This window comes from Pan paniscus, chromosome 13, assembly GCF_029289425.2.
Source record: "Pan paniscus chromosome 13, NHGRI_mPanPan1-v2.0_pri, whole genome shotgun sequence".
Lineage (NCBI taxonomy): Eukaryota > Metazoa > Chordata > Mammalia > Primates > Hominidae > Pan > Pan paniscus.
The window spans coordinates 127,557,616-127,582,933 of NC_073262.2; the positions used below are offsets into that span (position 1 = coordinate 127,557,616).

At 38.6% G+C, this 25,318-nt stretch overlaps 1 protein-coding gene across 12 annotated transcripts in view; it reads right to left on the minus strand.

The window, feature by feature from the left end:
- Window positions 1–25,318, minus strand: part of DOCK10 (dedicator of cytokinesis 10) — a 277,788-nt gene that overhangs the window by 177,364 nt on the left and 75,106 nt on the right. Inside the window, exon 1 of one of the 12 annotated variants that reach the window (XM_055109149.2) lies at window positions 4,952–5,294. The exons of 10 other annotated variants lie outside the window; for them this stretch is intronic. In XM_055109149.2, the coding sequence (XP_054965124.1) occupies window positions 4,952–5,056 (105 nt within the window). In that variant the 5' untranslated portion in view covers window positions 5,057–5,294. Of the gene's footprint in view, window positions 1–4,951; window positions 5,295–25,318 lie in introns of those variants that run through there. One more of the 12 variants, XM_034955286.3, reaches the window with a different exon arrangement.

The following is a 25,318-nucleotide window of genomic DNA, read 5'->3' on the forward strand; positions in this document are numbered from 1 at the left end:
AAGGAACCATATAATGAATGTTATTAGTGTGTATGTCAACATCCACAATGACAATTGCCACCAATTGAGGGAATATTTAAAATTAAGAAGTTTTGTACCACTGCCACCTTCCAGGAAATAAAGGGTTGCTGGGATCATGACCCTCCTTCCTGTCCCTGTTGCTACTCCTCTTCTCTAGCAAACGGTCCAGCCCATGCTCAGAAGCTTGGCTCACTTCTGGTTTAACTCTTCTCCCTCCCTTCGCAGTCAGCTGCTAGGGAAAGGAAGACCATTCTTGGTTAAATTACAGGTACTCCTCTCATTTCCATTTTGGAAGCAGCTTCTCTGCAGCTCCCTGACACATGAGCTAACTGTTCAGTGTTGCGGCTCAAACCCAGGTCCTCTGATCTGCATTCACCTGGATTCTTAGGCAGACCAAGTTTCAAATCTCACGTCTCCATTTCTTGGATTGAATTCACATCCCCCGGTTACTCCTGCTTCTTTGCATTCTTCAACCTGTCCATTTCCAACATTCATTCCTGCTTTCCTTTGTGTTTCAACCCTGATTCAGCCTTGTTTCATTGTTCCTAGAACCAAAATCCTGGCTCCTGGAACCCCATCCATTGCTTCTTTCAGCTAACTGGCTCGTTTCACAACAGCCTAAATAAGCAACGCCCTATGAATGGTTGTACAAAACAAAGAGATAGCACCTAACGAAGCACAGATCACCAGTAAGGGAGGCTTCTCACATTAGCATGGAAGATTCAAGAAGAAAAAACTGACTTGAACAATAATAGTACAATACAATATAAAATAATGTATATTAGAGATATGTTAAAGCTATTCAGATTATATCCTCTACTTATAGTTTTCATTTTTATTTTCCTATTAAGGTGCTAATAGGTACTTTAAAGATAAGAGGATGAATTTTCATGGGTATCCAGTTTTCCAAATATTTTGAAATCCTGCAGATTAATGACCCATAAACCAGTAACAACTTAAAAACAACAAATCACATTTAAATATGTTCATATATTTTTATGACTGTGCAGATGATTGATATAGTAATTCAACTTAATTCTGTTTTTAATCTTTCTAAATTAGGACACAGAATTTAGGAAGGAAATGATCTCTTTATTGACTTCCTTTGCACCAGAGATCACACTGAATAATTTTAGTTAAAAAAAAGAATAAAATAAAAATAGAAAGGCAGTTAAAAAGAAAACCATCAACTGCAGACCACCACACACATTTCAAAAATTAAGGGAAGAAGTTCTACTTGATGATCTAACATGACAATTTCACTTTTCCTTAAGCTTTTTTCATAACACAACTTTAGTCTCTCAATTGTATGTTGTTTGTGATAAGTGGCATTTCTCAGACAATACATTTGAAAATTAGATTAATAAGGGAAACTTTCAAAACAACTAAAAATTCTACATAAAATATACAGCTTCAAATAGCATTTGAAAAAAACCCAGAATATACAGAATAGTCCATCTGGGTCAAGAGGGTATAAAATTTGGGTTGCATAATTCTTAGGAAGTCACAGAGCTCTGGATAGGTATTTGAGATTACTGTAAAATTAAACCATTTCTAAATTTTCTTTCGATTCAGAAATGACTTGAGTTCAAGATCTACATGATCATCACAAAAACAGATATGATAAGTATCTGCAACAATCACTTTTTTCTTCTTTCACTACAATTTATGAGTATATCCAAAAGTTTAAAAGAAGTTATTGCTTTCTTCTTTAACTTTAGGTCTCATCTTTATTTGTTGGGCATTTTGTCAACTGAATTGCTCCTTCCCTTATCACTATTCAAATGAATAGGCTCTGAAGCCAGTCTAGGGATGTTGGTTTAAGATTTTTTTTTCTTTTCTTTTTTTTTTTTTTTTTTTGAGTCAGAGTCTTGCTCTGTTTCCCAGGCTGGGGTGCAGTGGCACGATCTCGGCTCACTGCAACCTCTGCCTCCTGGGTTCAAGTGATTCTTCTGCCTTAGCCTCCCGAGTAGCTGGGACTACAGGCACGTGCCACCACGGCCGGCTAATTTTTTGTATTTTTAGTCGAGATGGGGTTTCACCGTGTTAGTCAGGATGGTCTCCATCTCCTGACCTTGTGATCCACTTGCCTTGGCCTCCCAAAGTGCTGGAATTACAGGCATAAGCCATCATGCCCGGCCGGTTTAGATTTTAGAAATCTTAGATGAATGTGCTGGGCACAGTACAATGAGGCTGTGAGTGAGTTTCAGCTAAACTCTGCTTAGACTGGGTAGAAAAAAAACCATGGTATTTCTGAAATAAACTGTATTGACACATAGAAAGATCTGGGACCTCAAGCACTCAGCTTAATGCAGTTCAGAAGTCTGTCTCCTAGGTGGTACTGTTATCAAAAAAAGATTCCCAGGAGAAAAGCGTGACCTGTAGTCCAGTGACTTCAACTGCTGAAGGCACTAGAAAGACAATTTCAGTGTCCCTTTTCCCTTGTCCTTGGAAATGGAAATATTTTACTTAGTTTTAATAACACTACACAACACTTGTAACTTTGGCAACACTTGTAACTTGTTTGTAACTGTTCAAGTTACACAACACAACACTTGTAACTGTTCAGAATGCACAGTACCAAACTGAATTCTAATAAACAATCTTAACGCAGGATAGGTATTATTATAAGCATTTTACAGAAGAGGAAACTGAGGTTCAGAGTGATTTAAGTAACTTGCCCAAGGTCATATAGATGGCAGGTGAGAGCGGCAGGGAGAACGACTTCCTCATGATATCTGTTTCAAATCCTAGTGCTCTAATTACTCGTTGCACTTTCTTGGATTCCAAAATGAAAAGCACATCTCAGGATAATACTTAAGGATGGATCAGACAATCCCGTACTCAATACAAGAGACAACCTGTGAAAGTAGATATGCCTATCTTAGGCAGACCAAAAGCAGGCAACTGTAGCACGGACATCCCCAGTGCCTTCTGTCGTCGAAGAAAGCTAATCACTGTATGAATGATCTTAATTAAATTTGAATGCATTGCTAACTGAATGCTGTGGGAAAATACCGCGTCCTTACTGGCCGCTCTTCCCATAGTACTCAGTAGCAATACGTTCAAATTCAATTAAGATATTTAATACAGTGATTAGCTTCATTATATGGTGAGACTCTGGGGACTGTCCTCTTGCCAACACTGTATGTGTGGTCTCAGTAAGATAGACATGTTCTTCTTTGCATTTTCTCTTTTAGTGGACACAAGAAATAACTCTCAGGGTGACATAATCCATGCTACTTCTAAATTTCATTGAGATAAATACAGCAGGGAAATTATGTTTTGGGGACAAGACTCAAGTTAAAAATGAGCTCAAACCAGGCAATATTTTGAAACAGTTATTCTCCTTAACAGGCTGACGAGGCTCTTTTGGAGTCAGTAGGGAAGATATATCTGACCAGTGGGGAGGAAGTGGTTAGGTCCAGGCTCTTATTTCTGACCAATGGGGAGAAAGAGGTCAGGTCCAGGACTCTGCATATTCCAGTTATGAAATACCCAGTGGAAAGATGAGAGCTACATTTAATGTGAACAAGGGTAGGGGCTCAACTGCATGTATTCACCAATGGCAGACACACACTCCTGAGATAGAAACTGAACAAACAACAACACAGTACCAACCCTCTGAGCAGACCTCTAATAAACTCTATTCATATCAAGTTACCGTCAACTAATTGTTAGTATAAAGAGGGCCTCTATTCATTGAGAGGCAATGTACTTATTCATATTTATAAAGAGCCTATATATATGCATGTGTGTGTGTGTGCATATATATATATTTTTTTTTTTGAAAAGCCATCTCTGTTTCTATATTAAAGATGTTTCTATGAACAAAAAGATCTTTCACCCCTAGAACTGTGGTTTTCATATGGGTGATCAGTGATCACCCTCCTGGAGACGTTTAGCAATGTTTGGAGATGTTCTTGGTCATCACAACTGGGGAGGGATTGCCACTGGCATTAAATGGATAGAAGCCAGGAATTTGCTAACCATCCTACACGGTACAGGACAGCCCCCCACAGAAAAGAATTCTCAGACCCCAAATGACAATAGCGCTGAGGTTGAGAAACCCTGCTCCGAAAAAGCCAAGCAAAGCCAGACCCACCATGTGAAATGAACATTCTTCTAAAATAAGCTACCCAGGAATATTGCCGCAGCCATTTAACATACAAAGTGGGCCCTTCACTTTACATGAAAGTCACTGAAGTGCTCTAACAATCAGCTCTGATATTCAACTGTCAGTAGTTTATAGAACTGTAAAGTTCTATACATTCTACAGTTTATAGATCTGTAAAGTTCTGTAATAAGTACAGGTTTTCAAGCTCTCATTTTGTTTGCAAACAATAAGGCAGAAATATTTTTAACAGCAAAACAAAACCAAATCTTTTTAACCTTTAAAACCTTTAAAAGTATCACTTTTTAAAGTCCTCCTTGGCTCTATTAATCAAATGCTTATTTACTTTTTCTTTCATATTTTGGATTGCTCTAAGAATTTTAAAATAAATAATTAGTGGCATATGATAAAATAGAGCAATGACAATTTTTTAAAAATACAACCATATACATGTCATCAACTGAGTCCTTAGGCAATTAGAGGCTTTTCTTTAATAAAGAGAATAACTTCTTCAGAAATTTTAATTTGTACCATAATACTAAGATCACCTTAAATTCCAAATATTATAGTAATGTTTTAATGATTAAATTCTCTATGAACATATTTTAAAAGAGTTACATGCGGTTTGAGAACAGCGTGACTTCAAAAATAATGATGGAAGTAAAAGAGAATATTTAGGACCCAAATGGAATCTTCTGTTCCATATAAGACTTCACCCAGCAGCCTGTGCTAGAATACCACTGTAGAGCTAATCATTTTTGAAAGAAAGGATTGAAGGAAAGATGGAAAGCAAAACATTGACATTTGGATACCTACAGAACTAAATCTGTGGATTTCTTCTTGGTTTACTCTCCTCACAGTTCGTCTCTTCTTCCAAAATTCACTGGGCTCCCGTTTAAAAACCTTCCCTCGAAAACTCATCGTATTGCTATAATTTGAGTCACAAAATATTTCAAAATATCGATGTCGTTAAACTCTTCTCTTCTGAAGCGTCACCAGGCTGAACAAATCTTTCTTCTTGGTAAAAAGGGAAATGCTCATGCTACATGAATGTAACTCAACAGAAAGGAAAGGAAAGCTGTCAAGTTACCACTTCCTGTGAGTAACTAACTACCAGCTGTTCAGATACTGCTTTTGTGCATATATCCTCCCTCTTCACCTGCAATAAAGCAACACAAAATGACTTTGGACGTTTAAGAGAATTGTTCACAGCTAAACAAACCATATGATGTAAAACCACCCATGCAACCAAATCAAGATTGAATTGAACAGTTAATTGACAACAGGGCTCCATGGCTGTCAAAACAGCCACCCAAACTTTATAATTCTGGTTAGACCCCAAAAGTCAACTGTAATAATATGGCTGAGGTCTGAGAATTGTGTTTAAAGCAATTGCTCTTGTTAAGTGTAGACTAAATAAGTGATCTTCCGAGGGGAGTTCCCAAAGTGATTGTTTAGAGAACAAGAAGACGATATTAGAATTTTTTGTATATTGGCTATCTAAATAAAGAAAATATGCTTGACTATTATTTAATAGAATGCACACAGACAAGGACTCCTTGAATCTGTATGTCAAATAGTTACAAAGAGCTACAGAGTTAGTTCCCTCATCTTTAGATCTTCAAGCCCTTTCTCTGGGGCTATTTAATTTAAAAGTGCAGTTCTCCCCTCAAACCCACCCAGATGCTCTTTCCTGTTTTGATTTTCTCCATCACAGTCACTGACACGTAACACAACTGTACGGTTTATTTATTTGTTTTACTCAGGGTCTCTTCCTCTACCAGGCTGTATGTTCCATGAGCATGCGATTTCGTTTCATTCACTGGGTCCTCAGTGATTAGAACACGCGGCACTCAAAAGGCTTTCAGTATATATTAGTTAAATATATGTTTAATAAAGAATAAATTAGGGATTTACATTTATTATGCTTAACAATGAACCTTGTCTCATATATATATTGTGCTTTGAAATATTAGCTATTGATAAAAGCCATATAATTGATAAACAGATATATAATATAGGAGTATGTTCAGTTTTTTTCTACTAGGTGAGGCAGAAATATTTGGAGGCCACAGGACTAGGCTGTTCTCTTTTCCCCAGTAATAATTAGATTTAGTTGATAGGCACACATGTACCCCAGGCCTGAGCCATTCACCTGTCTCTACTTTGTCATGCAGTGATTTGTGCCAGACAGGGAAAAAGGGATTCTGATTATTTCTGTCTTAGCACGCAGACTGAGAAGACCTTCTTTTGAAACCAATCAGAAAAATAGCATGATGCTATAAAATGACAGCTGGGGAGATAAATTATATCATTACTTTGTAATTGGCTTAGTTAGGCAAACTAAGGATTCCACCGAGCAGAAGTCCATTGATCCCTGGTCATTTGATATTTAGAAATTCCACCATATGTCTTTAGTGCTAAACAGATTTCACCCTCAAAGTAATGCTTTGACATCTGACAGATGAACAGGTATATTATAGTACATGCAGAATCTTCAGATTTATTATTTTTTCCTTATATGGTGTGATGAGAGTCTGACTCTGGATCACCTGATTTCCTGGGGTTAGATTATGTGTATATGTTGATGGCTAAAAATAGTATTTTATAATCCTTTTTAGATCATGAGCTCATTTTAAAATCTGATAAAAGCTATGAACCCACTCATCAGAAAAATATAAGCACTCAGAAAATGTGCATGCATGGTCAAGAGTCACAAACTTCTGAAAACCACCTGTGGATCCATCCAACAATGGTGCCTTAAATTTCTGAATCACAGTTTTAGAAGATGAGCATACTGTGTTATAACAAAGCATTGAATAATCTTGAGAAACTGTTAAGTGACTTTCTGTCTGTCCAATACTTGCATCTATTTTGTCCTCTATTCCTCTTTAGGCGCCACAGTTCTTTATCCTAGAGTTCCTCCCACTTTTCAACTTCTGCAATACGAGAATGACTCATTTCTCCATTTCCTCAGCTGCTAATCATAGCTTCCTGAAATATTGGCAAAAAGAGGCATCACCCGGCAGCATATGGGGATGTCAGATAGACAGAGTCTGTGTTGATGCAAAGGAGGGGAAAATCCAGCAGAATGGCATGGAGTGTTCCATGGGATGGTACCGTTGGGCCCTCTACAGGCTTTCTTCTCCTTGTTTCTAGACCAAGCCTGTTTCTCAACCATTCTATGAGACACTCCACACCATTCCAACACATTTCTTTTCTGCTTTAGTTTTAGAAACATATTGTTAATCAAAAGTCCTAGCTAGGACAATGGGCAAGAACCAGTAATAAGGAGCAATCAGAGATTTGTTGGCTTAGTTACAAGGAGATGCCTCCAAGTTCATTAGAAAAGAAATCCAAGACCAATAAATCATCAGAATTTATTAAGTACTGTACTCAAGACATCACTGAACTTTGTGAGAAAAATAAAACATCTTTCCTAGTTTTAAGAAGCTTGTATCCTACGGAGGAGTTCACTAGAGTTTGAAGGAGTCTGGGGAAGCTTTATAGAAAAGATATCTCTAAGGTAGGCTTTGAATAATAGGTGGGAATCAAAGAGATGAATGCAGAGGAAAGCATCCTGCTGGAAAGGAAATGTAGCAGAGGGGAGGCATCAAGGTAGAATGGTTAAAATTACAGAATCAACTGGGATTCAAATCCTGGATCCATCACTTCCTAACTGTGTGTCCTTTGGCCAATCACTCACCCTTTCCAGGCCTCAGTTTTCTCATCTGTAAAATAGGGATAGCATAGTCACTACCTTATAGGTTTGTGGTGAGGATAAATAAAATCACATCTTAAAAATATCAACACATTGCCTTGCCTGGTACATAGTATGCATAACTATTAGTTACAACAAAGGCAAAAAGGCAGGCCAAAGCAGAATATTTAAGAAAAAATTAGAAATCTGCCTGTCTACTGCTCAGGGTTAAATAGGAGAGGAGAGATAGAATCAATTGAAGGTAGAAGTCAGAAGCTAGTTCGTGGAAGGCTTTGAATGCCAAGATAAGGAAAAGTTTCCACTGTATCCTGAAATCATGAGGAACCACTAAAGGATTTTTGAATTATAATTACAACAGTGCTTTAGAAAGATTGATTCGGTAGCTACATGCAGGCTGGATTGCAGATAATTTGATCCAGAGATGGTTTGCATTAATCTAGATATTAACATAGGGCGGTGGAATACAGAAAATTAGGCAACAGAAACATAACCATACATTTCAGGGAAATTATAAAGATCTAGCAATTAAATAAAAAATGAGAGCTGAAATTTACTGAGCAAGTACTATGTGCTGGATGCTGGTCTAAATTTTTTATGGAACCTATTTAAACCATCCAACAACCCTGTGAGGTCAGTATTATTATCATTGTTATCACCACTCCAGTTTTACAGAGGAATATTTGGGTTCTGGAGAAATTAAGCAATTGGCCCAAAGTCAGTAGCAGAGCTGGGATGTAAGTCCAGGGGGTCCAGCTACTGAGCCCACCGTCTTAGCCAGAAGGGAAGTTCAAAGATGCCAGGTTTCTGACTGGCCATGAAGGAGATGGGTAATATGAGTGAGGGAAAAAGGGTGGTAAGAAGGGAGGGTTTCCCCTCTTTATTTAATGTGCAATGCTGATTTAGACATGTTGAATGTTGCATCCAGAAGATCGTCAAAAGGGAAAGTCCAGCTGTTATATGTGTGCCTGGAACTTAAGAAAAAGTTAGGACTGGAGACGTGGAGCAGAAAGTCATGAAAAGAACTAAATTTAAAAGTCTAAAAGTAAACTGAATTTTTGGAGAACAGATTAACAGAATTAAGAACACAGTCTTGAAGTTCCTTTACATATGGTAGATGGAGGGCAATTCAGGAAATACTGAGAAGGCATAGAGATAAAAGGGGAAATTACGGAGGCATTACAGAGCCTCAATGTCCTGGACAGGTGAGGTTAAGGAAGGTGCTGCATGGCATCTGAACAGAGATGGATGTAGGGCCTGGCAATGTCTAAAAAGATTCAGTGTGAGAGATAGACAGGCTGAAAACTAAGGACCTTGCAGTTTTGGATCTAGACATACTTGTGCTTAAATCTTCAGCTGTCTATTAGATAACATCCAGCAAGGTATTTGACTTATCTCTGCCTAACTCTTATATGTAAGAATAGAGCAATTAGTTTATAGCTTATAGGGCTGCTGTGAAACAATATATGTGAGTCCCTGGAGTTGTGAACAAAATATATATATGTGTATGTATAATGGCTAAGATTCCTATCTGTGTATATACATAAACTATTATTATTGAACATAATGGGTATTTGTCATTTCCTATGTAAGTATGTATTTATGTATATACATATATATGCATGCATATATGTACATACAAAACGCACAGTCTCACATATTCTTATATAAGAATTCAAAGTCTGGTCCCATGGTGTCCAGTCAGAAAGTAAGTTTGCCATTTTCTGTAGAGAAGAGGCCAGATGTTTGGAAATTAAGTAAGATGGGACACTTAACCATGATTTAGAGACATGGGAATTTGAATGCTAAAATGTCAGAAACCTAAGAAAAAGTTCTGGCAATCTGTATTAGTTTTCTATTGCCACTGTAACAAACTGCCACACATTTAGTGGCTTAAATCAACCTCCATTTATGATTTGTTTTCACGGGTCAGAAATCTGCATTCAGTGCGGCTCAGCTGACTCTCTGCTTGGAGAACCACAAGACTTAAACCTAAGTGTCAACAGGGTGGTATCCCTTTCTGGAGGCCCCAGGGGAGAAGCTGTTTTCAGGCACATGCAAGGTTGTTGGCAAAATTTATTCCTTACAGTTGTAGGACTGAGGTGGCCATTTCTTTGCTGTCTGTCACCCAGGGCTTATTCTTAGCTTTCAGAGGCCACCCACATCCCCTGACTCAAGGACCCTTTCTAAACCAGAAATAGCCAGCTGAATCCCTCACACTTTGAATCTAACTTCTCCTTTTGCCTCATCTTCCTAACATATCTCTTCTTCTGTATCTCTCTGCTGTAGCCAGGGAAAAAAGCCTTGGCTTTCAGGGCCTCATGTGATCAGACCAGGACAATCCGGAATCATTTCTCTACTTTAAGGCCACCTGATGATCAACCTTAATTTATGACTGCAAAGTCCCTTCACAGCTGTATGAAAATTCATGTTTGAATAATCAGGCAGTCTGGAAGGGATGTCTTTAAAATACAGTCTACTACGTCTTATTCTCGAATTTTGTATGCGTGTGTTTTAATTTTAACATCAAGGATGTACTGAGAAGAAGGTGTAGATGAGAAAGACACTTGGCCTTTGGTTGTGGTTTCCACTGACCACTGAGATCCAGGTTGCAACGGGACTAAGAAATGAGTGGGAGGAAATGGAAAATTGGCTTCTAGATCATTTACTGGAAAATACTGGCAGTGAAATACAGGTGAGAAGTCGAAATAAAGGTGAGAAGTTGAATGGCGCAGGAGAGCTCAACAAAGTTGGAAGAAAGGAAGAAAAATAATGGTGGAGGAAAGGCAGCAAACAAAGTCAATATACTATGTGAAAGTCCTTTTTAAATGCTCAATTATGTTATGTTCTAACATGCTCAATTCTAACTATTTTCAATTAGATAGGCTATCAAATCTGGAAATGGCATCATCACTGAATCTAAGCAACTGGGGGGCAGAAACCTGGCTTTCATTGACAATGCATTTGAATCCATTCCATTAAAATGGCCCCAAAAGTACCATTAGGAATTTAGAGTAACTAGAAACATAGTGGTTAAGATTTAGACACATGTACATGATGACAGGATTCGCAAGTCCTAAATTGAGCAATTGGTAAGGCACCTCCTATTCATTTCTTCCCACTTCAGTTATTACTTCCTTATTACATCTTATCTTTATTCCAAGTTTTTTAACCTGTTGAGCTTTTTGGCATTTGCCGTTGATTACTTCTTCATTATTGCAGAATGCTTGGATAATTCATTTTATTTTTTTCTCTTCCATTTCCAGTAGATTTCCCCATTTGCCTGCAGGTTAGTTTGCTGCACAGCCTTTCTGTCATAGGAAAAACAAGGCTGGTCCATGGTGCATCTGCAGGCTCAGCTCAACCAGTGTACACCCTGCTTAAAGGAAGTAAAGCAGCAAGTATCTACTTCCTCCTTCACTGTGGTCTCTCCTGAGCCTCAGCCCTGCAGAAGAGCTCTTAAAGTTAGTGGTACTCAGGCTCACTGCTTCCTGCTAGAAAGGTCAACCCAATTGAGCAGCTCCAAGTTACCAATGAGAGTAGACTTGTCTGGGGGAGTTTAAATGAACACGACAAAACCTCATATTTCTAAATGTACAGTTTTCAAAGTGGACAATGTCTGTGAAATATAGGTTGGGGCAAAGGTAACTGCGGTTTTTGCGATTATTTTTAAAATAGTGGTTTTTTAAAATGGCGCTATTAAAAATGATGGCAAAAACCACAACTACCTTTGTGCCAATCTAATCGTATACGGTATTTAGAAATTTCTTGGAAAATAAAGGGTGCTGTGCACGTGAGTGAGAATGTAGATGAGCCAACAATAACAGAGACTGCAGTTTGTGAGTGTGTGGTGCATGTGGGAGTCTGTGTGTGCACAGTGTGTGTGTGTGATGCATGCTTATTGTGTGTGTGGGGTAGATGATGTGCATTTGCTGTGTATGTCTGTACAGGTATATAGGAATAAAATTATCTTGATTGTATTAAAATAACATAGTACTCCAATTATAGCCTTTCAGACAGGTATAAACTTGTAATATTTGTTCACAGTACTGAATTTCAATAGGTTAGAAGGTGAAAATTCTCATTTAGAGAATTCTCATCAAATCAGAATTTGATGGGAGAGGGGTTTGGGTAGGTAAGAAATTCATTTCTTACAGAGTTTACAGAGCCCATCTTAGAATCTAACAGCAAACAGTGAAGGAGTTATACTTTTTCAATAGTGGACTTCATCACTGGTCAGAGATATCCATTTCCAGAAAAAAATTATAGTCCAGAGATATGTATATATCTTACCAATAAGTATCTTAGTGTGATATTTAGAAAATAAAATACATTGATTTTAGGGTTTATGTTTTTCTGAATTTCCTGTTGGGCACTTAGTTAATCACCCTTTTTGAAGTTTTTGATTTTTTTTGCTAAAGGCATCCAACTGTCTTCGAGAAGTCATGTGTATTTTAATATTTCCAGCTTTAGCCTGCTCTGCTGTTGAAAATGGGAAATCTCTAAGGGACAAACATTTATTCTTATGGAGACAAAACTCTAACTCACATGCCCTTGCCTCCATCCTCAGAAGCCAGGGCATAACAATAATGACAATGACAACAACAAAAATACCACAGCTAGCTCATAGCATTTCTAAACATGTTTCATACAAATATATATGCCTGGATTGATACTGCTCTTTACAAAGGCATGCAGCTAATTCTTACCTAGAATACAGTGTTCTTTTCCTATTAAAAAGTAATCAACTCCAAAGCAATATATTTTTCATTATACTATTATTCCTCTACCTTTTAAAGAAAATGAAAAGCATTCTGAGCTGAAGCAGATTTCTTCCACAAATGATCAGGCGAAGACACACAAATACAGCCTCCAAGAAGATGAGGCTGAGGAGATCTGAATCAATGCAGTTATCTTTTTATCTTATAGGGACTGTTTTCCAATTGCATTTTCCCTAGAGACAGAGGTATCCTGTCTGCTTGCTGACTTGGAGCCTACTCCAGCTTCCCACTACTGGCAAAATTAACTACAGACCAATGTTATTTCCTTTAAAATAAAACAAGCACCTAAAATTGCCCTCCTGTAGCCATTCAAACTACTCATTACCTTGCTTTCAATATGAATGTCACTCACTGTTTAAGAATTACCCTGAAAAGCACATTGTATGTAAGTTTTGTGGGGAGACTAAGGTCTTTCAAATCTGTAAAGCTCTAATGGAAAAATTGGTCAATTTATGGAATACCACCATTACATATGCTTTATTCTTGTGGCTGTCTTTTTACTGCAGAAGGATTTGTCTTTATAAATGGAAGGCAATAAAGCATTATTACCTAAGCAATTTTGAGAAGGAAACTAATTGTCACGTAAATGCCAATTGCTGAGTGTGAAGGCAACCAGATATCTAGACCAACAATTTATTGCTAGTGGATCAGATTGTTAGCCTAGGTACAACCCCTGTAACCCAGTCAACTCCACAAACCACTTCTTTAATGGCACCGTAATGCATTTGTGTCTTTTAAGGCCTCCACCAGGAGATAAAGCTAATACAATACTTTGATTTAAGTGTTTAATGCCTTGCATTGTGGAAATTGGAGAATAATGGTAGGGTCTTGGGTTTGCAATCAAGAACTTTCTTTGTGTTTTGCAGATAATTAATTGTTGGATTTCCTTTATTTAGCTGTGCACACTGCAGTAAATTCTTGAAATTTTGAAGTCCAGTAGTTAAGGTCCCCAATTAAAGGGCAAATTAACCTCTGGGTATGTGTTCTGCACCTCACTAGGTAAACAAGAAGAACTGAAATAGCAGAGAAACAAGAATTGGATACCTCTCATAAGGGCACCCATACCTATTTAATCTAGTTTATGAGAATGACTCTCTGTCAAACATTGTTCGTGTCTGTCCAGTGCCAGGAATCAATGATAAGAGAGAATTAGAACAGACTATACACAGTCCATGTGGGGAGATGATGGTACACATAAAACACAAAAGGCAGAAACAAAGTGACAAATGAAGAATATGGGTTTCAGCATCTGAAAACAAAGGAGAACATTGTGTTGGCCAAGGTGAAGCAGGATTTCTTCATACAAGCACTGAGACTTGATTTGGGACCTGGACAATAGTAGGACTTTGAAAGTTACTACTATAACCCCAAGAGAAGAGACTCTCCAGTGTTTGTAAGAATCACATGGATAAGTTGTTTAAAATGTGGATTCCTTGACCCTAACCAGGAGCTCAGTAGCTCTCATTCGGGGGGTTTAATAATCTGGCTTTATAAAGACCATCCATTGGTGGGCACTGTGGCTCATGCCTGTAATCCCAGAACTTTGGGAGGCCAAGGTGGGTGGATCATTTGAGGTCAGGAGTTCGAGCCCAGATTGGCCAACATGGTGAAACTCTGTCTCTACTAAAAATAAAAAAATGAGCTGGGCGTGGTGGCATGCACCTGTAATCCCAGCTACTCAGGAGCCTGAGGCAGGAGAATCACTTGAATCTCAGAGGTGGAGGTTGCAGTGAGCTGAGATTGCACCACTGCGCTCCAGCCTGGGCAACAGGGCGAGACGCTACCTCAGGAAAAAAAAAAAAAAAAAATAGAGCATCTAAGTGATGCCTGTTAAAGACACTACACAGACCACACTTTGAGAAACAATGCCTCAGAAGCTGGTTCACCTAATAGTTTTCTTAGGCAGAAAATCATATAATAGTGCCCTCTGTGGCACTACCTCCCAATACAAACTATTTTTATACTGCACTGAGGTCTCATTTATAAAATCAAATATTCTCTTTTCCTAATGTATACTCAGTCAGGTGGAATTAACTAACCAGCTGGATCACGCCGCATGTTTGGGAAATGGAGGAGAAAACCCTGGAATAAAGCCAGCCTCTTCACTGGCCACGGCTCTGCTTGGAATTTGTAAACCTGGTCATGCTTGTCATGTCCCTCAGGTATTGTCTAAATCAGGGTTGCTTAAACTCAGCACTATTGACATCTTGGATCTGATCATTTGTTGTTTGTGTGTGGGGGCGTCCCTTGTATTGCAGGATGTTTTGTAGCATCCCTGGCTGGCCTCTACCCATGGATACCAGTAGCAAACTCCCCGCCCTCTGCTGTGCCCATCTGTGACAGCCAATGAGGTCTTCAGAAGTTGCCAAAACTTCTTGGGGGAGGGCAGGGAAAAATCTCTCCCCAACCCTAGGTCTAAATCTAGTATTTAGTTTTTACTTTTCCCCCCTGACCTTTGTTTTTCGGAGATGGGGTCTCACTCTGTCACCCAGGCTAGAGTGCAGCGGTGTGATCATAGCTCACTGCAACCTTGAACTCTTGGGCTCAAATGACTCTCTTGCCTCAGCCTGCTGAGTAGCTGGGATTACAAATGTGTATCATCACACCTTTTTTCATTTTAATTTTTTTTGAGGTGGGGTCTTGCTATGTTGGCCAATCTAGTCTAGAACTCCTGGTTTCAAGAGATCCTCTCACCTCAGCTTCCTGGTAGCTGAGATTACAGGTGTGAGCCACCAAATCCAGTATTTCCTTGATGATGGCTTCCAGAGCCAGGGATCTCCTGGCAGATGGTGGAGATTTCTCTTTGGACCAGAGTTAGTACCTCTTGAAAGCTGAGCTGACTTGCTTGGAAGAACCTCAGACCTACTGTCCTTCAAATCAGTGCCCTCTTTCACTTCTCCACATGTCTCAAAACACCACTATTCAAATTAGTGCATAAGCCTAGGTTTCTGTTTCTGTTCTGGGACATCTCTATTAAAATGCAGCTTCACTTGCCTGGAAAAGCTACAAACCCATTATAATCTTCAATAACTTAGAATATTATCTCAGAAGAGGCAAGCTGGTCACCTAGGCAAAGGCCCAAGGAATTGCGGATGAGGATACACGTTTCAAGCATGAAAGCATGTCATTGGGACTGTGGTGTTGGCCACTGTGGGTAAGACCACTGTGCTGGCCTTCCCACTTACTTGCCAGGTACCTCTGGGCGACTTCCCTAACCTCTCTGGAAATGAGTCTCCTTATCTGCAAAATAAAGATAACCACAGTATCTACTTTATTAGATGTTGCCAGGCTTATTAATAGAATATCGGTGAAGTGCTTAGCGCCATGTGTGGAATATAATAAAATGCTCAGTGGATGTCGGTTGTAAGTTGGATTATAAAGTAATTGTGTTGAGGTCATCTTGAGCTGCGCTGCTACAGTGTATGGTTTATGAGTGCAGGATGATCCTAGCTGCTCATGCATTGAGCATTAGGAGGAGGAGCTCCGGGCACAAAAAGGGCACCTCGAAAGTGGCAGTGAAAGGAACAGGATGCTTCAGAAAGGAAGGGAGTAGCCAGAAGACCCCTTGGTTTGGATAAGGATAATTAGGTTAAACAGCCTCTCTTCCCCTGCACACTCACTCCTTCCACAACTGACCTCTTTATGCTCATTGTGTCTTGCAACACTGGCTATTTCATTTTTAAATCCCCTCTGTGCACAACTACAAAAGGTTCCAATTATCCTATTTCTGTCATCTCCCTTTATCCCACAAAGAAGACTCAAATTCCAAGGAAGTTAGGAAAGCCAAGTTTTAACCAATATCATATGCTTAAAAAAAAAAAAAGAACTTTTCATGGTTACTTTTCTGCCTAAGCGGGACTGTAAATTCCCAGAGCAATAAACAGTATCCTCTTTATGTTTCGACGGTGCGGGATCTCCTACTGGCATGTGGCAAATACCAACATTATAATTACCAATTGGATGTTGTGAACAGCAGAAAAGAGTATTGCACTTTGTTTTCTCCGCATCTTCCTCTTTTTCCTTTGAATACATTTCCAAGGCCACTGAAAGGTATTAAAGTACACTGACAAAGAGACATTTAATCTGACTTTGTTCTCTTTTGCAAGGGTATCATAGATTGGGAAGGAGATCCGCTACCTAGACTGCATCAAAAGATCTTTGGCAGCATTTAAAATTGGCATCCTTCTTGCTTTGGTTGGCATTAGGGAACATATTTTCAGGAACCAGTTCTGAATTTGTGTTGACTTCTTCTTTCTCACTGCCCATAACTACAGAGTGGAGACTGCCATGATAAGCCATTTCTTTTTTTCTTTTAGGCAGAGTGCATCTCACTGCATTCACAGTGAGGAGAGCATTGGATGGCATCAGGAAGCCTGTATTCAACATGTATCGCTGATGGGTTGAGTGACCTCAGGCAAAACAGTAATCTTTCTGGACTTCTTGTTCTGAAGCTTTTTTTAAAAAAACTCTAAACTTCTATGTTTGTGTGTTTTTAAATAAAACAACTTGTATCAGCCATTTCCAGGTAAACCTATAACCGGACCCCAAAAAATAAGCCTTTATTATTTTCCTTTTTTTTTACCTCAAGTACCACTTAGGCAAGAAAAATGATTTTTCAATCAGAGCTCCTCTTCCTCCACATTTAGTCCAGATGATGCACCCAAAAAGATGCTACTGTCTCTCATTCCCTGCTCTCAGCTGGATTCTACTTCAGAAGGGAACAGCTGTGCCTTCTCACTAGGTGACATTGCCCTTGACATGATTTGTAAATAAAGCACTGGAAATAATTTTGGGGCTGTTTTCACACCCACTTAATTTATTGATAATATCTTGCTAAAATCTGAATATTCAGTTATGTATTTTTAACATCTCATTACTTTCGCCTTGAATACAGCTGCAAAACGGAAGCCGACACTGGGAAACCCTTCCTTTCCAACAGGCCTGATGTTCAGTTTTGTCCCCCTCTGCTCTTTGGGTTGACTTCAGTAGTCATTGCCAAGACTGAATCTTTGTATAAAAGCCTGAGCTTTTCATCTGCTGGAGAAAAAGGCAGAGTCAATATGGGTGTGACATATACAGTCCTCCTTGTTGTGGAAATTGTACCTTGATTTTCCTATGGGGAACACCTCCTCTATCCCTTCACCTTCCAGAGCACATCAAACAAGGTGACCTGACCCACCTCCACCAATCAGATTGTTCCTTCTCTGAACTTGAACCTTGAGAGGAATGATATATAAAGGCAGAAAACAGCCACGATTTATACCAAAGACAGTGTCTTGAATGCTGCACATTTATTATCATTATTATAATTATTATTGTTATTCCTATTGTTCCTGGGCTCCTGCTCCCGCCGTACTTACTGAGGCCTCTTGCTGAGCTCTTCCTCCAGTCTGAGGGGATTCCCCTACCTGCACTCTTTATTTTCCTTGACCTAGCTAAGGTCATTTTCTTTTTGTAACCATATAACTATTTGCAACCATATGTTTATTTACACTGTAAATGGGTACAGACATTGTGCTAAGTATTCAGGATAACCAGAAGAATAAAATAACTTATTTGTCTTTACAGAGCTTAGAGGAGTTGGTTTGGCAGGTGCTATGATGAGAGATTTGCATCAGAAAGTACTAAAAGTCAAACAAATGAAAATTTCATTATCATTTCTTCCATATGTCCTTTCAAGGGCCAAAAAGCAAACCAACTATATGCTCATTCCCTTTCCTTCTAAATACCCTTCCATGCAACTTTATCATGATTTTACTAACATAATCATCCACCTAAGTGATAAAACTGGAAACTTGGTACTCATTTTCAACTTCCCTTATCCCTTATGTGCACAATGAACCCATCACCAAATTCTAATGATTGTATATTTTCTTGTAATCCTCCTCGTTGCAGCAACTTTCCTTGTGAAAGCCAGGTCTGATCAGGTTATTCCCAACTCGGAAGCCTTGAGTAGCATCCTCTCTTGTCAATATCAGTGTTTCCCCAACTGTATTCTAGAGCTTCACAACATGTTAGCCAGGATGACAGAGAAGAGATTTACAATGGCAACTAAACTTGAGAAATGCTGCATTGAACAAAGCTAAACTGACCTTCTCACTGCAGAATTCCTCAGAGCTCCAATTCCCATTGTGCAACACAACTCTCTCTCCAGTCTGTAGTATGTGATATTTCCCATGCTTATTTTTGCATAGCAGCATTTTCTTTTTCTTTCTTTCTTTCTTTTCCTTTCTTTCTTTCTTTCTTCCTTTCTTTCTCTTTCTTTCCTTCCTTCCTTCCTTCTTTCTTCATTTTTTTTTTTTTGAGACGGAGCCTCGCTCTGTTGCCAGGCTGGAGTGCAGTGGTGCGATCTCGGCTCACTGCAACCTCCGCCTCCTGGGTTCAAGCGATTCTCCTGCCTCAGCCTCCTGAGTAGCTGGGACTACAGACACCCACCACCATGCCCAGCTAATTTTTGTATTTTTGGTAGAGACAAGGTTTCACCATGTTGGCCAGGATTGTCTCGATGTCTCCACCTTGTGATCTGCCTGCCTCGGCCTCCCAAAGTGCTGGGATTACAGGTGTGAGCCACCACGCCTGGCCACATAGCAGCATTTTCTTACAGGGTACTTCTTATTCTGTGTCACACAATTTAGGAAATGATCTGTGCAACTGGGTCTCAGTGAGAAAACTAGTGAGATAGAATTTCAAATTTTTTAGCATAAGAAGATGTCAGTGACATCTTCTCCAGGGGGAACAGGAATTGCAGGAGTTTATTGAGGAGCCATGAAAATCTGAACTAGGGCAGATGCCAGGTTGCACTGGTGCTAAAACAAAGAATTGACAGCATGGTGGCTGGCTGACAGGCTTCAGGGCAAGACCTCTGCATCTGTCCCAATTTTGGTCTGTTCCTTCCCTGAAATGAACCCCAGCCAAATCACACATCTCTACCAGGAATCATTTTTTCATAGCAGTTTGACCAAGATACTTGTGCCTATCAGTTAGGGGAATGCATAACTTAAATAAATACTTCCAGTTATTTTCTGAGATTGGACAAAAATTGACACATAATTAGGTATGTAGCATTGGGTTCACGGGGTTTCTGTGAAATCTCAGCACAATAGAGTGAGGCATGAACAAATTTTCATGGTTGTATAGTAAGCACTAAATAAGCACTGTAGTCAGCGTGGAAAATAATTTATGACTCAGTTAAAGGGAAAATATGGAACATGAGAGTCCACTCTCTACCCACTTTCTTCAATAACCAATGATATCTCTGATCTGCTTTGTAAACAGATTTCTAAAAGGATTTGTTGCTTTTGATGCATTAGTACTCACATCTCCTACTTGCATTATGTTGCTGAAAATTAAATTAAGTGTCAGATATTTATTACCACATTCCCCTTGTACTATTTTACAGTCAAGAAAAGATAGTCTGACTTGTGACTATTCAATTATACCTGTGGAAATCTTTCTGAATTAGGAGCCAGAATGCATGTTTCTCAAAGTCAAAAATATAATCCTTAATCCTACATTTACATTAACAGCAAAATAATTTTCCACTCATATCAGCCAAGTATATTATAATGGATTGCAGATATTATAGTTCTCACTGGTACCTTGAAGTTGGAATACTGAATTAAAGTGAAACCCTAATGAAAATTTAAAAGAGAATAACAATTAGGCAGCCCAGGATTCAAGTTAGTCCCACAGTTGTATTTTTTTCTGCCAAAAAATGGTTTAAGGTATATGAATTTGTTGCCAGCATTTAACAATTGGGAGATTTTTGTATATAAACCCTGGTTACTAGTTTTTTTTGAAAAATTCGAGATCTGACCATACTGATCCCACCTTTTGACCTGGAAACTGTTGTCCAAGCTGAGTGGTGGCTGAACCCTCTGGATGGGCCATGCCTGCCCTAGTTTGCTATGCTACCCACCAATCCGATTTGACCCCTTGTCTAGCGTGTTTCATTTATTCCCTTCGTGGCCTGCTGGCATGGAGTCTGGAACCCTTAAGGGTTTCACGTTTAAGACCATGTCTTTTGGGAAGAATATTGTGACTGAGACTCTGATCTAAGCCTTGCCTGATGCCTCTACATTAGACAATAATCCTAAGGATTTCTACTGCTGATATATTCGCAGTTAATACAGGTCTGCAATAGATCAATAGTTTACTCGTGAAGATTTCTCTAATGTGAATCATGTGCCAAAATTTTGAAGGTAGTAATAAAATTGTGTTTCTGTTCTGTCTAACTAGAATGCCCTCTCCTTAAATGTACAGGACAAGAGAATATTTCTTGTATTGATTAAGCCATAGTAATCATTACATTGCACCAAATTTCTTCTTTAATTTAAAAGAATAAAAACCATTTTGAGGCAGAGTCAGCTCATGTGAGAAATCAGTGTGGCAATTAATGGTATGGCTCAAACCTCTTCATGTAAATGACGAGAACGTGATGCTAAGCAAAACTTCTAAGAAGTGACAGAGATTTATTTTAAAGGGGAAGTAAACAGTTTTCAAGTAGTAATTTTATATTAAGAATGAAAGAAATATATGGACTTTAACATGAAAGTTAGTTACTCGAACTTAAAATTTTCAATTACTTGTCTTTCACAATTTAAGAAAAGGTGGATGCAATGTCACATTCTCATTGATGTTCTTCATCTATTTCTTCATTATCTACATTTTACATGACTTTTTCTTGCAAAGGGAAGAATTTGATGTACAGTCCAACTGACTATTGGAACAAGAAAGCTAAACTACAATCACATGTTTTCACAATTTGGTCTAAAATTCTTTTTTTTTTTTTTTTTTTTTTTTTACAAAAGAGTCATTTCTTACATGTTATATTTTCAAAATACCTATTTAAAACTTTATGTTTGAAAGGAGAAATAAAATACAGGATGCGGAGGGTGTTAGCACAGGTGAGATGTCTTATGTGTTTTCCTTGGTGAAATTTAGATGACTGTATTTAAGTGGATGTAATAAAAATATGTCATAGAATTCAAAGTGAATTAGAACAACTACAAATAATAAGCTGCTGTAATAATACAGGATACTTGATGATTGGTTAAACTTTAATGTGTTGTTCATTTTCTAAATGCAAACGATTCTTTAATATAGCTTGATCTTAAAATAACAAACCTCTTTGAAAGAGATACGACCTGACTCATCAGTAATTCCTTATTGAGGGCTTAAAGAGGCACAGGAACCATGGACCCAGGAATAAAATAATGATTTTTCTACAGCTTTAAGTCCTGGCCTTTAAGTATGTGTTCTTTCTTTCTTCTTTTTTTTTCGTTTCTTTCTTTTTTTAAATAGAGACACGGTCTCGCCCCATCACCCAGTCTGGAGTTCAGTGGCATCATTATAGCTCACTGCAGCCTCGAACTCCTGGGCTCAACCCATCGGCCCACCTTGGCCTTCCAAAATGCTGAGACTACAGGTGTAAGGCACCATGCCTGGCCTGGCCTTTGAATATTTCTAAGAAAAGGTGATGACTGGTGTTGAATATTACCAAATTAATGTTAAATTTCACCTTTTGGTAACATGCCCTCAAAAATGCAGATCTCCTTTCCTTCTTTTTCTTTCTCTTCTCCCTTCGGCCACTGAACCTCAAAAGGGGAGAACAGCCCGGCTATAAGAACACATACTTCAAGGATACAAGACATTCTTTTGAGAGAATGATTCACAATGGCTACGGGTAGAGACATAGGACAATGTGCTGTCCACTAAACTACCAAGTTATTTCTAGTATGGATGTCCGCAGCAAACATACTTCTCTTTGATGGTTTATGTCAATACCACTATATCAAATAAAAAAGAAATTCTTTTGGTAGAAGTCAAGAACTCTCATTAATCAACTTTTCCATTGTTTGCAAAAATATCAGCAATGAATAGGGTTGATTTTAGAAAATAATTACATTGTGTATCTCATGAGGCACATTTTTCCAAAAACATAGTCATTCAGCCTTTATGGTGTATTGAACAAATAGGTTATTCGATGGGAAATGCTTTAACTTCATAGTGTGTGCAAAGTTCAAGGAGGTTTGGTGATAATCCTAAAAGTGCCCAGATTTCGTGTTGTGTCAGAGAGGGAGCAGAGCCTGGCAGGTAGGAAAAGTACCCGTTTTCTGACTGAATGCCCAACAGTAGGCATTCTTGGGCACCCTTTCAAGGTCAATGTTCCTACACAAGATGGTCTGCAGTTAACTTTTCTGCCTTTATCTCTGAGTATGATTCTGTATATAGTCTATGATACAATCCTTCTTGGGTGGTTTCTTGTCTTCTTTATCCCTCTATTGAAACCTCATGGCACTTTTCTTTGTGCTTTTCTTGTGGAAATTATCTTATTTCCCTTTAGATTGTATTCACTTAATACAGGCCAAATGCCTTATTGTTGTGATATCTTCTTAAATACACAGATAGTAGCTTAATTACCTTTCTATCCTTTAGAGAGCTTAGTGTCAGAACTTGAAAATAGCAGGTGCTCCATAATTACTAAGAAATTAACTGGCTTCCCTAAAACTTCCATATAGCATAAAATACTGGTTAAGCCTAAAATACTCTTTCTTGAGAATTTATTTGAAAATTGTTAAAAAAAAAAGTAACTTAAATTTTACCCATTTATGTAGGAAGAGTCGGAAGGCATTATATAAAACTCTGTATTTTTCTTCTCACAGTATTATTTTTGGGGAATAAATTTCAATTCAACCATGTCTCTTATATACAAAAATGTCTTTTCAAAGAGCCATGTTTAAGTTCTGGGAGAAATGCTACTTTGGGAAATTGGAATGTATTATTAATCACATTGCTGTGGCTTCCAGTGAATGTAATTACTTACTATCTATAGCAGAATGGAACTAATTGATTAACATTCTCCTATAAACATGCAAGTGGGCACAACAGACTCTCTGACGCCTTCAGATATTTGGCAAACATTACAGAGTGTGCAGCCTATACACCATCCACTCTTAGCCCTCTCATTCCCTCCAATTTGATTTGAAAGACTTTTCTGAAGGGCCTGCATATTCTTGATACTTAAAAATTATATCGGCAACTAGGAAACCACAATTGGATGGTGCCCCTCCCCCACTGTGGCCCTTGATTGTCGTCTTATTCTCCCTATAGAGAGATAACCTTATTTGAAAATAATGGCCTCTTTGCATTAGCATGATACAACACAGGCTGTTTTGAATATACAAAATAACCATCACCAAATGCTTCATGGCCTGTTAAGATTTATATAAGACTGACTTTCTTCTTTTATGCATGCGTAAATCCCAGAATATAATTTTCAGGTCAACAAAAGGGAGATGTTTGCTTTATCACTATTTTCTAGAAATCTCAAGTCTTTATTTCCTCCTTCTGGAAGTCAGTAAGACTACTACTGTCAATATGCGAATCATAAAACTGATCACGCAGCCTTTAAATCTCAGTTGTTATCACACAGCATCCCTGAGAAAGAGGGGAATAACTCTCATTTTAAGATGTTGAAAAATACTAAGTGTGACAAAGAGTATAATGGGCTACACATTAAGTTTCTTTGGACCTAGACCTCAACACTTGCTGGCTTTATGGCCAATTATATTTTATTGAGGCTGTGAACAAATATGAATAAACCTTTCATACCAGCGAGCTCATGGTAATAAAGTTAAATAGCTCATCTAGAAGCAGGTACTCAGATGAAAAAAAAAAAAGTAGAGGCTCACATTTCATGGTATCAGGGATAAAGGAGGCGGGAATTACACACGTTTGCAAACCCCTTCAGTTTAAAACATTGTAGCTGCTAAAACAAGAGTACAGGAAACGACACTGTCCATTGTTCATGGAATATCAGGACCAAATGGATAAAGTTCCCCCTATCCTCTAGTCTTTTTCTTTTTTTGAGACGGAGTCTCGCTCTGTCGCCCAGGCTGGAGTGCAGTGGCGAGATCTCGGCTCACTGCAAGCTCCACCTCCCGGGTTCACGCCATTCTTCTGCCTCAGCCTCCCGAGTAGTTGGGACTACAGGCGCCTGCCACCACGCCCGGCTAATTTTTCTGTATTTTCAGTAGAGACGGGGTTTCACCATGTTAGTCAGGATGGTCTTTATCTCCTGACCTCGTGATCTGCCCACCTCGGCCTCCCAAAGTGCTGGGATTACAGGCGTGAGCCGCCACGCCCAGCCGGCCTATCCTCTAGTCTTATCTGGTGTTAAAAAGTTTACCCTCAGATGTCTTAATGATCTCCATAATAAGTAAAATTTCAGGTTTTTGCCCAATGTCTTGGCATTGGGTAGGTCAACCCCAAAGTATGATTTTATAATCAGGTTTCTGAAGTTGCCACTTTACTTGGTGACTATGACTGAAGTATGTTATAATAGCCAGTACAATAGGCCTCCTTACCAAATCGCACCAGGAAATTAAGCCTCAAACTGGCTCTGTGTTGTGTGTACTACACCATGATCATGTTTAATTTTCTAATTAGAAAGACCTTCTCTTAATGAGTCAGATGTTAAGAGTCATGGAAATCCATATTGTAAAAAAAAAACCACGTATATGTAGTTGTTAATAATGGTTTTCTGTAGGGATCTGAGAGGAGTGTGGGAATATAGGGAAGAAGTTTTTAAAAAATGACCTCAAATGTTTTCAATTTTTATTTTATACTGGTATGCAGTATTTATATTTTTCTCATAGTATATACTTCTTTTACAATTTAAAA